The following is a 13,386-nucleotide window of genomic DNA, read 5'->3' as shown; positions in this document are numbered from 1 at the left end:
GAACGTTGGCCTTTTCGAAATGGCTGAGTTGCTTTTCATTTCTCCAATCGCTAAGAAGGATATCAAGAGACCATCATGGAGAGGTATCCCACGCATTTCTTTCACACGCCCAGCTGTCGCTGCTGAAGTCGATCCAATCGCTAAACCAGCTTGCAATGCTAAGGCTGTCGAAACACGCGCCAATCTTAAGGTCGGAACAGTCGTAATCATCGTTGGTGGTGAACACCAGGGCAAGCGCGCCGTTGTTGTCGCTGACCAGGGTGCTGGTATCGTTAAAGTTGCTGGCCCAGTTGTTCCAGTTAACGAAATTTCTCAGGACTACCTTATCGCTACATCAACATCAATCGATGTTGCTGCCAACGCTACAGAAGCTCAGGTTGAAGCTGCTGCCGCTAAAGTCCCAGAAATGGTTGATTACCTTAAGGCACCATTCACAATCAAGAAGGGCAATCGCATTCATTTGATGAAGTTCTAAAATAATAAATCTATATTTGTCTCAAGAAAATTACGAAATATTTTTGATTTTCGAGATTTACTTTTGTGCTGATGAAATTTTGTTACTTTTTACTAAATTTGATTTCGATCAGTACCATTAGAATGCTCCGTTTGATAAAATAATATGATTAAAGAAAATCTTTATCATTTGCTGTTTTTGATGTGTGGAACTTATAATAAGTGCTACCATGATTTAATGTATACCATAATTTCGATTGAAAAGTCTTTTCCTATTGTCTCACTCGAAATAATTTTGTGCTCAAAAATGTCACTTTTTGTATAAAATGAATAAAATATCTTATGCAAAACTTGTTTGCTATCATGTGTATATCAATATAATTTGAGTGAAATTTCTGAGAATATTTACAGTTCATAAATACAATGACTACTAGTTTATCCCATATGATTGCTCAAATTCAAGAAGATTTTAATAAAAGGCTTGATGACTTGGAGCTAGGGTTAGAGAATGTTTCCGAATCAATCTCAGAATTAGATAGTGAACAATTAAACAAAAACGAAATCAATGATCAAAAGGGAAACTTCTTTCCAGAAACATTTTCTGACGATCCAAACAAAGCAATTGACGAAATAATTACAGGAATTAAGATCTCAAATTCGAAAAAATCATCAGCAAAGAAACTCATTGAAAAAGCTAATAGACAATATGTTGATTTAGGTTTTCAACGTGCCTCTACTGAACTTTCTGCATGTTTGAAGCAAATGGTAACACAAGAAGAACAATCAATAGAAGATGAGATAAATAGACTAGATGAAAAGATATCAAATCTTCATGACCATATGAAAGAATCATTCAAAGAATTACGACAGATGATTGTTGAAGTTGCAAAATTCAAAGCGGAAAAAGAAGCAGAGCAACCAGCATATGCCCATGATAGAGGTTACCGCGGTAGAGGTAAGAAAGTCGATACAGGATTTCCATTATTGAAAAGATCTTTGAGAAAGAAATACTCTCCTGAGAAAGAAGATCAACAGAATAAAAATGAGCAAAATAAATCTCTCGAACTCGTTATAGGAAAAGAAAATGTCACAAATTTATCTAAAACTTTAATGGCCTATCAAAACAAGCTTAATGTATAGCTATATAAACTTGTATTGCGAATAAAATTGTTTGTATATAATGATTTTAAATAAAATTGAATTTTGTAAGCGTCATTTTTTTTTATTAATATACGATTTTTAAATTTGAAAAAATTTTAGTTGTTTGTGAAAACATCTGGGTGAAGGGCAACAGCTGTAGCACCGACTAAGCCAGCATCACCACCGTAGAATGGCTTAATAACCTTTGGAACGTGAATGTAACCGTTAAGAAGTTCCTTTGTTCTCTTCTGGATCTTCTCAATTAAGTATTCGCGTCCCTTAGCGGTGACGATGCCACCACCAATAACCATGTAGTCAAGGGAGTAAAGAAGAGCGCAGTTAGCAGAAAGCTGAGCAGCATATTCTGTGAAGCAGTCCCAAACTGGATCATCTGTGGCAATCTGTGGGAGCTGTTGTAATGAAAGGCCGGTTCTCTTGGAAAGAGCAACAGCAGAGATCATACCTTCGACGCAATCGCCGTGGAATGGGCAGCATCCCTTGAAATTGTCGTTTGGAAGGTGGAATGGCTTAAAATGTCCGCCTTCTGGATGCATCTTGCCGTGGAGTGGCTTGCCATCGCAGAAAACGCCAACACCGACACCAGTTCCGATTGTTGCATAAGCAACAGACTTGACTGTGTTGTCCTTTGAGTTAAGGTGAAGATATTCAGAATACGCTGGAGCGTTAACGTCTGTTTCAAGGACAACTTGGGCTTCTGGGAACTCCTTCTGAATGGAGGCGACAAGTGGATAGTTGCCCCACTTTGGCTTTGGTGTGTTGCCAATTGAGCCTTTGTAAACATCAAGTGGGCCGAATGAAGCGATACCGATACGATCAACTTCATAGCCAGAGGACTTAATACCTTCAACAATGGCTTCAACAGCCTCATCTGGTGTTGTTGGTTCTCTTGTCTTGATTCCTTTCTTCTTGTAAAGGAATGAGCCAAGATTCTCGCAAATAGCGAAGGCTGCTGTCTGTCCACCAAGTTCTATGCCGCAGGCATACTTTTTGCCGAAGTTGCGTGAAAGGGATGCAAGCATCTAAAATATTGAATGCTTTATCAATTAAATTTCGATAAGAGTTCTCAAAATTACACCCGTGATAATCTTCTAACTAAATTATATATAAACATAAGTAATCACCATTTATTAATAGTTTGCAGCTAATTAGCAGCTTTTTCGAAAAATGATCAAAATAAATCAGATAAAGAAAGTATTCAGTATTTGACTGAGTTATTATAAATAAAAAATCAAAATTCAATACTTCGGTACAATTTTGTTTGAGTGAGAATTTTCAAAAAAATCACAGGTGCGAAAATAAAAATACATATTTAAAATCGTATGACAGTAAATGATAAAACAATCGATCATTGAAAAGATTCACTCTGAAATCAAAATTAATGAGGAACATCAGTGCATTGACATCATTTCCACATCAAAATTAAAATGTTTTTATTATTTACACTTTTAAGAGTTTTGTGCCGATAAAAATAAACTTCAATGTAAAAACAAAGTTCATCATTATGGGGCAAAAGTTCAAGGTTTCTTCTTGTAATTCATGATGTAGATAGCACACATAAACAAATGCTTTTATGTCTTGTAATGAAGGTCTAAGATGAAAAAAATTTGCTCAACCTATAATAAATATTTTTGAATACATTTTGAGCAATCGAGAAAAAGTAACAACATTAAATCAGAATTAATTTACAAAATAGCCGTTTAATAATTTTTTAAAATGACTGTTTGCGAACAAATTCGTGATCTTCGATCAAAAATACAGCAATTTAGGGATATATTGAATAACCCCAATCGGTACAAAGATCTAGATATCAAGACAGAGGGAAATTATTCATATGCATATGTACCTCGAAGCCATTACAATGAAAATCCGCCAAAACCAACCAAAACATATAACATTCCATTTTCTACAACACAGAACAAAAATATTCAGAACAAATCTAATTTCCAATCAAAATTCTGCTCAAACGAGCCAAATAGAAGTCAATTTAGTCAAATATCTAAGACTACATCTGATAAACCAACAAATGTACTCTTACGAAACTATTATTACTCTAAAAAAACAAAACCTATACAAGAAAAACCAAAAACTAAACCAGTTTTATTTAGTTTAGAAGACACAAGCTCTGACAACGAAGAAGAGGAAGAGATAAGCCATGAATATTCAAGCGAAGAAGAATCTTACTCAGAATCAGAAAATTCTTATTCAGTAATTAACGAATCCCCTATTAATAAGAAAACAGTCTACAAGCGCACAATAAAAACTAAACGCAATCTTTCACAAATCTCAAATATCTCTGAAGAAGAAGATGAAGAAGAGGATTTTAAAGATAACTTCGTAGAAGCTTTAGTAGATAGTGCAAAACGAGCTCTAAATGGAGAACAGCTAGATTATGACATTGATTCATCAAAAGACAATGTAATTATCTCAAAATGCCCAAGATTAAAGAGACCAATTGTTGTAGGAAAAGAATTTGATGATTTAATGAATGATATCTCTAAAAACTCCATTAAGAATGATGATATGGATTCTGATTCATCTGATTATTCAGATTTGCAACCAATAATCAAAGTTAAGCTGAAAAATCAAAATCCCAAAGAAAAATCGTCAGAAAGTGATTCTGGAATTGATGAGGAAGGGATAAATAGGTTGGTTGAGTTGTATGCAAATTATCCTTCTTCAGATGAAAAGGAATAGCTTAATTTTTACTTTTGTTTGTTGATATTTGTTTATAAAAAATAATTTATTAGTAATAAGTATTTTTTCTCGTTCATTTTTAAGTGCAATTTCATCTGTCATAATGAACTGGTTTAGACAGCAGAAGCAAACAGTTGAATACGAACTATTTAAAATTTGCAAAATATATTTTAAGTACTCTATTAATGATCGTTTAAACAACATGTACTATTCTCATAATAAATACTAACTTGATTTAAATCAATCTAAAAATTCACAATTTGTTGAAAAATTTGTAGAATTTCACCAATATTTGAAAGATTTGTATATAATAATGAAAAGAAAAAGAATCATTAGATAGTACAATTTATAATCAAACATTTATCTATAAAAATTTACTTACATCATTATGATATTCATTTCCGCTTGTATTTTTAAATTCTTCTATATCATACAATATCAAAGCAGCTAATTTATATATTGATGTTGCAGTTTGTTCCGGTTTCCATTCAAATAATTCTCCAATTACTTCAATATGTTTCAAAGAATGAATTGGACGTCTATAAATGTATTGTAGAAGTACATTGTATTCAGCCGGTCTCTGTATTACAATTATTTCCGTCAAATACTCTACCAACAACACCTTTTCTTGTTCAGAATGTTCTTTTTTCAAAATATTTATTATTAATTTTTCATCTTCGCCTTTGCGAATGATATCAAATATCAATTTCATATCTGCATATAAAGGAAACATGTCTATGATACCAAATTCCTCTAAATCACTGACAATTTGGCTATGAGATCTTAATTTCGGCAAAAAAGCATATTCCAGAAAGAAATCGGTGTTTTGGATCATTTGTGTCTTGTTAATTCTCCTTAATTCGCCAATAAATCCAACAAAAATATAATTATCAAATATATTTTTGTTCAAATCATCAATGCAGCCAAGAACATACAAATTGGCATATATGGCTCCTATTTTATTTAATCCACTTTCAAATTTGCGGCTTATTTTTTCTAATTTTTTGATTTCTTTCAGAGAAGACTCTTTGAAAATGAGATTATCGCTTTGGATCAGGATTGGTATTAAACCAAGACCTTTGGTGAAGTCCTTATTTGGCGACATTAGCAAAGAAGCAAAATAATCAAAAGTCATTTGAGTATTCCAACGTGTTGGGATCTCATTGGTGTTAATAAACTTACTTAGTATAAGAGAGGACTTTGTTTCTGGAGGAATGTCCGTTAAAATTGTTTCTTCAATTGAATTTACGTTTCTATCTAAATAACCAGTAATTTTATTGGCCGAAAACTCATCTTGAAAGTCATACATCAGGAATTTGACTTGAGAACGAACATTTGTCAGTTGTTTGACCAAATTAATTATTTTTGTCAAATCTTTCTTGAAATCAGAGTAATTCTCGTTCATGTAATGAAAGCAACATCGAAATAGATAATATATTCCTTCAACATTGCGCTCTGTTAAATCGTTTTTTAATCTATTGAAAATTTTGAGGATTTGGCTAATTTGGATGAGACCTTCTGTAAGTAGACACCCTATAAATTGAAAGGATCCATTAGTTAGTTCAGTATTTTCAAGTAATCCCTGATTTATCAATTCATATAAATCTTCTCTTTGCTTTATCGTGGGTAAATTGTCGATTATTATATGTAAAAATCTTGCGTACACACGAGAGAGTGCATTTTGTTCAGTGGATGTAGCAAGCAATTTTGATGAAAATGTTTCTATGAAAGATTCTGATCCAAAATAGTCTTCGTTGATCAGATCCATTGAAGATTTGACTATTTTGTCTGATTTTGTTGTTATTTTGTTTAAGATCTGGTTGATCGCGAATAAAATTTTATCATCTGGAGGAGCAAACTTTCTTGCTTGAAGAATGAGTTTCTTCATAGCTTCTATTTCTTCTAGAACGTCCTTTGATGTGACTTTGAGATGGTGCTGAAATGATTTTACTTGATTTAGATCAAATTTGATTGGAATATTTGCAAAATCAATTTGAAACTCCGATATTTGTAATTCTGGAACATATGCAGTATTGGGTGGCTTAGATTTTGGCATTTTATTAGGTGGGCCGCCACCCCTCCCACCTTTCATTTGAATGAATAATAAGATTTTCACTCAAGGAAGCAAAAACATGTATAAATAACCAAGTAAAATCATTTTATAGTCAATTTTGAATGCCTTGATCCTAATATTAAAATAAAAATAACGAACTTAGTCTCCAATTCTATTTTTCCCAGTGAGATTCTTTCAATTTTCTGGCATACTGTAAGATATAAAGATTTAAACCATCAAATTGAATTTAATTTTTAGATTTTTTAATTTCTTGTAAAATACACAAATTCATTCGTAAATTAAAAGAGTTTGCTTAAAATCATACAAAGAATTATTATTTTTTTAATCATATTTCTTAAAATTATGAGTAGCTTTCTTTCTCTGGAAGAAGAACGCTATATAAAGTGCTAACTCTATAAAAGATATTACATACAAGAAGGTAGGAAGCCACATTGACTTCATTTCTTTTGCTGATTCTTTTGTTGAATTTGTAAGAGATTCAGCATCTTTTACCTTATCTAAAAATTTCTTAAGCTCTGAAACAGAAGTATGTTTGGCCGTTTCCATTGAAGAATAAATGTTTGACTCAAGTTGGTTTAAATCTACTTGAATTCCGGCCTTTACGCGTTTCATACTATCATCAATCTCTTGTAGTAGCTGTTTACGCTTGGAAAACTTCTTTTCAATGCGGCTGAGCTTAGTTTTGATCATTTTATCAATAATTGATTTTAATCCTGTAGAGTTGAGAGCATTTGTAAGACTAACGTTCATTTCAGCAAGAATGATGTCTATGTACTTGAAATATTCTGAGGAATTCGTGTCTTCTGGAAGAGAATAAGAAATTCTAGTTGCTAAAGACATCGGCTTCTCTTTTTTGGTTTTTGGATTGACAATTCTCTTAACAAGTTTTTCGAGACGTGTTGTATCGAATTCTTCAGAGTAATTATAAGGAATAGAAGTATTGAAAGAATAAATGCGGGCTTGAGCGAATTCTTCAATCGGAAATGCAGTTAACGTAAAGTATCCAACAACTAAGTATGGGAAAACATGCTTTGAACCGCAATCTTTCCATTTATTTCCATCAAAGTACTGAACAGTAGCTTCATTCTCGCCAGATTTAACTTTTATGACAGGGTTCGTTGTGTTGATAAGGCAAAGGTCTTGGGTGTTATATGTGTAATCATTTCGAACAATTGTAAACGAAATATTAAGTTTTTCATTAGATTCGTTGAAATTTAAACTAAATCCACGCCAATATCCACCATTGTAACGATGCACAATTGGGCATGCATCTTGAGTGAATAAATAGTGGAATGAGCCCGAAATAAGGGAAACATTTAATACTGTTTCAAAGTTTTGATATGACGTAGGTATACGTGAGCATAAAGCGCCGTTAATTTTATTTTTCCTTGAAGTAATATGAATATGATTCTTTGCGTTTGAAGTTGAACCAGCAACAGACCATAATCCGAATTCACCAGGTGCAGTGTTTTTAAATGGTGGATAAAGATTATAGGTAATTGACTGACAATTGCTCAATAAAAAGATAAACATTGAAATTTTACTAAAAAAGTGACAAATCAAAAAAGAGAAATGATATTTTAGTTATTTTCCAAAATATTCAATTAAATTGCTAATAAGCACATCAGTTTTCGTACTTCATGCCTTCCAAAGTTTCTTAAATTTAACATACTCTTTTTTGGTGTTGGTGGCAGAAACGTGACTTTTGAAGGTAGAATCCTAATTCCTGCTGATAATTGAGATATAAAATTAATGCAAGCATGGCTAACTAATCATTCCCAATCTTGTTTGCAAAGTTTATTAGCTTCAGTTCTCAGATTTGTGTCAAAAAATTGAGGATATATAAGGGAGAGTATCACCAAATTTCATTAAAAACATAGGCAAAAGTACCATGCGTGCGTCATCAGACATTAGAAATGCAGTCCCTTAAACTTATGCAATATGTTAATTCTTGGAAAACATATAGATTTTGAAGAACTTCAGAAGTTAAAGATTGCCAAAATATTTGAGAGTATTCATTAAATCTCATATAAAAATTGCTTAATCATTCAGACATTGGAAAATCCAATCACTTCAAATTATTTTGGGCATTATGATTTCATTGAAAAAAGGACCCAAAAAAATTTGAATTGATGTGTATATATATAAGATAAAATATAATCAGATATTGCCTTTTAATATAACATGATATTAGAACAGGTTAATTTTCTCTTGCTCCTGCTTGAATAAGAAATTTTGCGACCTTTATATGCATATATGAATTTTCCCACATCTTTGCAATTTTAAGTGGAGTTTGTCCTTCGTTAGTTTTATCATTAAGATTGGCACCAATTGAAACCAAATATTTTACAACTTCCAAATTACCTTTTTGAACTGCATAATGAAGAGGCGCATATTTTTCATCTGTTTTATCATTTATATCACAACTGCATTGAATTAGATATTTAATTATTTCGAGGTGACCCTTGTATGCTGCGATGATTATTGGAGACCATCCATCATTTTCTTTTTCTTTTGGATTTACTCCACAAGAAACAAGATATTTAATTACGTTAAGGTGACCTTCTTTTGATGCCAAGTAAATACAATTTACATTATTTTTCAATTTAGAGTTTACATCACAACCAATACTTTGTAAATATTTAAGAACTTCAACACGACCGTGTTCTGCTGCAGCCAGAATTGCATTATAGCCACTTTTTACATCCTGAAAACTCTTGTCAAAACCAATTTCAATTAAATATTTTACGATTTCAAGATGTCCTGATGATGCTGCCCCAATTAAACAGTTATTTTCATGCTGATCAAGTGTATCTCTATTATAACCTTCTTCAATAAAAGTTTTTAATAATTGAAGTTCTCCTTTAAAACATATAAAATTAAAAAGAGGACATCCATCTTCGGATTTAATATCCCATAATCCACATACATTTGCAAGGCATAGTCTTGCATTGTCATGCTTATCTGAAAGCTTTTTAATGTATTTATAAACTGTCTTAAAGTCAGCATTCAAAGGTAAACCAGCAATTATTGCAATATCATTAATACACGAAGCCAATCTGAAAATTTTGTTATTTTTGAGGTTAGTTATATCTTTAGTTAAAATTTCATTGTTATTTTTTAGGTTTGTTATTTCTTTAGTTAATTTGTCATTGTTATTTTTGAAGTCCATTATTTATATAGTTAATTTTTCATTAAAATTCTTCAGATTGGATATTTCTCTCTTTAAAATATTGTTTTCACTTTGAAATCGATCACTGTTATTCTTCAGATTGGATATTTCTCTCTTTAAGATACTGTTTTCACTTTGAAATTGTTCATTGTTATTCTTCAGATTAGATATTTCTCTCTTTAAATTATTGTTTTCGTTTTGAAATTGTCCATTGTCATTCTTCAGACCGATTATTTCTCTCTTTAAAATATTGTTTTCACTTTGAAATTGTCCATTATTATTCTTCAGACTGATTATTTCTCTCTTTAAAATATTGTTATCGTTTTGAAATTGTTCATTGTTATTCTTCAAATTGGTTATTCTGCTCTCTAAATTACTTATTTTGCTTCCAAATTCTTTATTGTTGATTGTAAGATTTGATATTTCGTTTTTGAAATTCGAAGCTTCGTTTTTGTATGCAGTATTCTCTTGTTTCAATTGATTAGCTTCATTTTCAAGATTCATGATCTTGTTTTTTAAAGTTTGGATTTCGGATTGCAAATTTGCAACTTCTTGGGGATTTGTACTGTGTTCCGTTTTATGATTCTGTAAATAATCAATTAAGCTACTAGAAGATCCAAGTTCTAGAATATTTTTGTATATATTGAGAACATTAAGAACGTCTTCATATGAATTAACAGAAACATTGCACATTCGAACAAAGTAATAAAGCTTTTCAGCTTTATATTTTGTTTGGCCTTGAGAAAGAAGAATACTGAAATCATTTGTGTTAATAGATGTTTGTTCTAATATTTTAGGGATATCCTCTTCGTCAAAAATATCAAAAAGGGTTCCCTGATCGATGTACGATTGTATATTTTCCGCAATATATTGAAAATTAATAGTTAGACCTACGCTCATAACAAAAAATAAAATAAAAAAATGCCAGCAATTACGACTCTCATATCAAAAGTGTCAGAAAGATTAACCAATCAATCTAATCTGAATTTGCTCATTAAAAAACTTCAAAAATTAAAACAATGATAGAATTTTTTAAAAAATTATTTCAATAAAGGTTCAATAATCTTTTTGTAATTTCTTACTAGAGCCATCAAGTGTTTATCATTCTTAAATTCACTTGGAATATGATGTAGAGACTCCTTTATGATCTTTAATTCTTCAGGTTTATTATGTTTGTTAATAATATCATTTGGACTCATGCTTTTCATAGCTTCAAGCCATGTTGATCTATATATATTCTTACTTCTCCATATTTTCCATGATAAACTCGTATTAAATGCAGATGCGGCTTTTTCATCGTATTTCACGTCAGGACTTTCATTAACAATAGATTTAATCAAAGATTCTGGTATTTGGAGTGGTATAATGTCAGAAAAAGGATCTTCTAATAACATATCATCTAATGCAGCTGTTATCAGATACCTTGAGTACCTGTTTCTATTAACAAATGGATTTCTATAATCTGGGTAATCACAAACCTTCTTTGGCGATATGCTAAGTATACAATTAAAATATTTCATGCTATCTATTTTTTCTGCAGGAGTACAAACTACTTTGAGATTTGTTGCTGGTATATTTTGTAGTCTAGGATCTTTTTCGGGCATCCAAAGCGCCATTGGTCCAAAAAATTGAATCGGAGAAAATAAAGACAAAAGCGAGAACATTGCTTTATTAGCTGTATGAGGGTCATTTGCAATGAGAAGTATGGCTTCATCGCGTATTAAGCAATCATACGCTTGTAAAATTTCATTTGGAGAAAAATATGCCCAAAAACCATATTGGCCAAATGTATAGTGATCCTCTGATATGGAAACGCTTGTCATACCTGCAGGAAAGTTTAATTCGATATCAGTTTTTAATTCATTATCCCAAGTAGCCAATAATGATGTAATATACGCAAATCGAAGAGAAGGATCGTGAAATTCATTCTTTTCAAACTCATTGATCGCTTCCTTTAAGAACTCTGTGAACAAATATGAAAATGGAAGCTTACTTTCTATTGAAATAACGTAAATTGTACCTTCAATGGGAAAAGAAAGTGAAAAGTAAAAGGTTTGATCGATGTTAAATGTAAATACAATAGGTTTCTCCTTTGATAAGCTTCCAGGATAGCAATCAATCGAAAAAAGTTCTTCATTTTCAAGTAATTTTGCACCTTCAGGATATGACTCGACAATAGACCCTTTATTTCCGTCAGATATCGATATTAAGTATGAAGATTCATAAAGTTTTTGCATTGAAATTTTGTTGATTCTGAATTTTTTGAATGAAAATTACAAAATAAGATTTTGATATTCAACTCTTTAAGATTATAAAACTCACATGAATGTTAAATCATGTGTCCTAAAAATTATAGAAAAAAAGTTAATTTTGTCTTTAATTTTTTAACAATCTTGACATTAAAATCCATCAGAAGAGTTATTTTGCAAGGCGAATGAATTATATTGGTATGACTAAAGAATTGACAATTTCAAAAAAATTTATATTATATATAACAATTTAAAAAACAACAATACAAACAAAACTATATCATATAAACAGTCTTTGACTTCTGAACAACGCTCTGCGGATGTGGTTTGCGAAGTGGAGGAAGAAATGTAGTGGCTGATAACTTCTTTTCAATTCCTGGGTGAATAATTGAATAAGAAACTTTCTTCATTGCGCTTTCCGGATACAATTTCTCGTAAACGTGAATTCCGTCGACGTAAACGATAGTTGCGACGTTTCCGCCTTCTACGTAATGCGATGATGAGAAAATAGAGATCACCTTTGCAGAATGGAAAAGTGTTGCGCCGTTTGGAATATATGTATGAGCTCGAATAATATATTGCATTTTAGATCTTTGCAGAAAATAGTCTGTGGCTGGTAATCCGAACTGATGGCCTCGTCCTCGAGGGTTTGATGTATAATAATCATTGGTATTTGAAGGGTCAGACCATAAGATATCTTCTATTAATGGAGTTATCTCCGTTATTGGTAATGATATATTAGTCAGACATGATAGACTTGTTAAGTGACGGGAAATACCTCCATGAACACAAAAATACTTGTCCTCGATTATGCCAGCAATTGGTAAGTAAGAAAATACTGTATAGAATTTAAGTTTCAAGGAATTTGCGCCAAACATCTCTCGGAGTTTTTCATGAAAGCCATATTGCTCACATACGTTTGGATCTTCATGATTGCCTCGCAATATCTGAAAATTTAGGGGAAATAGATTATGAAGGGAAATAACTAACAGGATTGTTTCAACAGGGAATCTTCCGCGATCAATGTAATCACCTAAAAATAAGTAATTTGATATCGGTGGGATTCCATTTCGATTTAATATTCTTAATAAATCAAAGAGATCGCCATGTAGATCTCCAACTACGTAAACTGGAGGAGCAACGTTGATAACAGTTGAATGAAATGTATTATTTTGCAAATATTCGTCCAAAATCCCGTTTGCAAGGTCTAATGATATTTTGGGAATGTGCTTTTCAAGATCTACTGGAACTCGGTTCTCTCCAATTGTTAAAAGATTTAAAAACATCGACATATATTCCTGAGATTTTCGCATTATCGAAATGCAAATTTTTCAATTGGATCTTTCAAATTCAATACATTTGAATAATTTTACATTATTTTAAACTGCATCCAAGCAAGAAATGAGCACAAATATTTTTTTGACATAGCATCCTCTGAAAATATTTATTCAAAAAGATACAAAGACTCTACATCATATTAAGTATGCAGTAATTTGACTTTTTTAAAATTATTTTTCTAATACTCTCTCACAATTTTTCTAAAAGTTAAATCAATATAACTTCACAAATGATAAAAATTCAAA

General features: G+C 31.5%; 10 protein-coding genes across 10 annotated transcripts; 3 read left to right on the top strand and 7 right to left on the bottom strand.

The window, feature by feature from the left end:
- Nucleotides 1–7: 7 nt before the first annotated feature.
- TVAGG3_0849350 (ribosomal large subunit assembly) lies at nucleotides 8–545 on the top strand (the record flags this gene model as incomplete). Its single annotated transcript, XM_001303194.2, has 1 exon — nucleotides 20–475. One exon carries the CDS (start codon nucleotides 20–22, stop codon nucleotides 473–475), a length of 456 nt encoding a protein of 151 aa, XP_001303195.1.
- Nucleotides 546–858: 313 nt separating this feature from the next.
- TVAGG3_0849340 (uncharacterized protein) lies at nucleotides 859–1,637 on the top strand (the record flags this gene model as incomplete). The annotated part of the gene is made up of 1 exon (XM_001303193.1): nucleotides 877–1,593. One exon carries the CDS (start codon nucleotides 877–879, stop codon nucleotides 1,591–1,593), a length of 717 nt encoding a protein of 238 aa, XP_001303194.1.
- A 21-nt stretch (nucleotides 1,638–1,658) lies between these two features.
- Nucleotides 1,659–2,643, bottom strand: TVAGG3_0849330 (ROK family; the record flags this gene model as incomplete). Its single annotated transcript, XM_001303192.2, has 1 exon — nucleotides 1,710–2,633. One exon carries the CDS (start codon nucleotides 2,631–2,633, stop codon nucleotides 1,710–1,712), a length of 924 nt encoding a protein of 307 aa, XP_001303193.1.
- Nucleotides 2,644–3,098: 455 nt separating this feature from the next.
- On the top strand, nucleotides 3,099–4,346 carry TVAGG3_0849320 (uncharacterized protein; the record flags this gene model as incomplete). The annotated part of the gene is made up of 1 exon (XM_001303191.1): nucleotides 3,328–4,308. One exon carries the CDS (start codon nucleotides 3,328–3,330, stop codon nucleotides 4,306–4,308), a length of 981 nt encoding a protein of 326 aa, XP_001303192.1.
- Nucleotides 4,347–4,672: 326 nt separating this feature from the next.
- TVAGG3_0849310 (armadillo (ARM) repeat-containing protein family) lies at nucleotides 4,673–6,400 on the bottom strand (the record flags this gene model as incomplete). The annotated part of the gene is made up of 1 exon (XM_001303190.1): nucleotides 4,673–6,400. The coding sequence occupies one exon, from the start codon at nucleotides 6,398–6,400 to the stop codon at nucleotides 4,673–4,675; it is 1,728 nt and encodes a 575-aa protein (XP_001303191.1).
- Nucleotides 6,401–6,596: 196 nt separating this feature from the next.
- Nucleotides 6,597–7,936, bottom strand: TVAGG3_0849300 (lectin leg-like domain-containing protein; the record flags this gene model as incomplete). Its single annotated transcript, XM_001303189.1, has 1 exon — nucleotides 6,704–7,915. The coding sequence occupies one exon, from the start codon at nucleotides 7,913–7,915 to the stop codon at nucleotides 6,704–6,706; it is 1,212 nt and encodes a 403-aa protein (XP_001303190.1).
- A 646-nt stretch (nucleotides 7,937–8,582) lies between these two features.
- TVAGG3_0849290 (protein ubiquitination) lies at nucleotides 8,583–9,554 on the bottom strand (the record flags this gene model as incomplete). Its single annotated transcript, XM_001303188.1, has 1 exon — nucleotides 8,583–9,554. The coding sequence occupies one exon, from the start codon at nucleotides 9,552–9,554 to the stop codon at nucleotides 8,583–8,585; it is 972 nt and encodes a 323-aa protein (XP_001303189.1).
- Nucleotides 9,555–9,557: 3 nt separating this feature from the next.
- TVAGG3_0849280 (protein ubiquitination) lies at nucleotides 9,558–10,454 on the bottom strand (the record flags this gene model as incomplete). The annotated part of the gene is made up of 1 exon (XM_001303187.1): nucleotides 9,558–10,454. The coding sequence occupies one exon, from the start codon at nucleotides 10,452–10,454 to the stop codon at nucleotides 9,558–9,560; it is 897 nt and encodes a 298-aa protein (XP_001303188.1).
- A 140-nt stretch (nucleotides 10,455–10,594) lies between these two features.
- Nucleotides 10,595–11,839, bottom strand: TVAGG3_0849270 (uncharacterized protein; the record flags this gene model as incomplete). Its single annotated transcript, XM_001303186.1, has 1 exon — nucleotides 10,595–11,791. The coding sequence occupies one exon, from the start codon at nucleotides 11,789–11,791 to the stop codon at nucleotides 10,595–10,597; it is 1,197 nt and encodes a 398-aa protein (XP_001303187.1).
- A 165-nt stretch (nucleotides 11,840–12,004) lies between these two features.
- TVAGG3_0849260 (phosphoprotein phosphatase protein) lies at nucleotides 12,005–13,113 on the bottom strand (the record flags this gene model as incomplete). The annotated part of the gene is made up of 1 exon (XM_001303185.1): nucleotides 12,079–13,095. The coding sequence occupies one exon, from the start codon at nucleotides 13,093–13,095 to the stop codon at nucleotides 12,079–12,081; it is 1,017 nt and encodes a 338-aa protein (XP_001303186.1).
- Between the last annotated feature and the right edge of the window lie 273 nt (nucleotides 13,114–13,386).

Source organism: Trichomonas vaginalis, chromosome VI, assembly GCF_026262505.1.
Source record: "Trichomonas vaginalis G3 chromosome VI, whole genome shotgun sequence".
NCBI classification, from domain to species: Eukaryota; Parabasalia; order Trichomonadida; family Trichomonadidae; genus Trichomonas; species Trichomonas vaginalis.
This window is presented reverse-complemented; position numbering and strand designations above follow the sequence as displayed.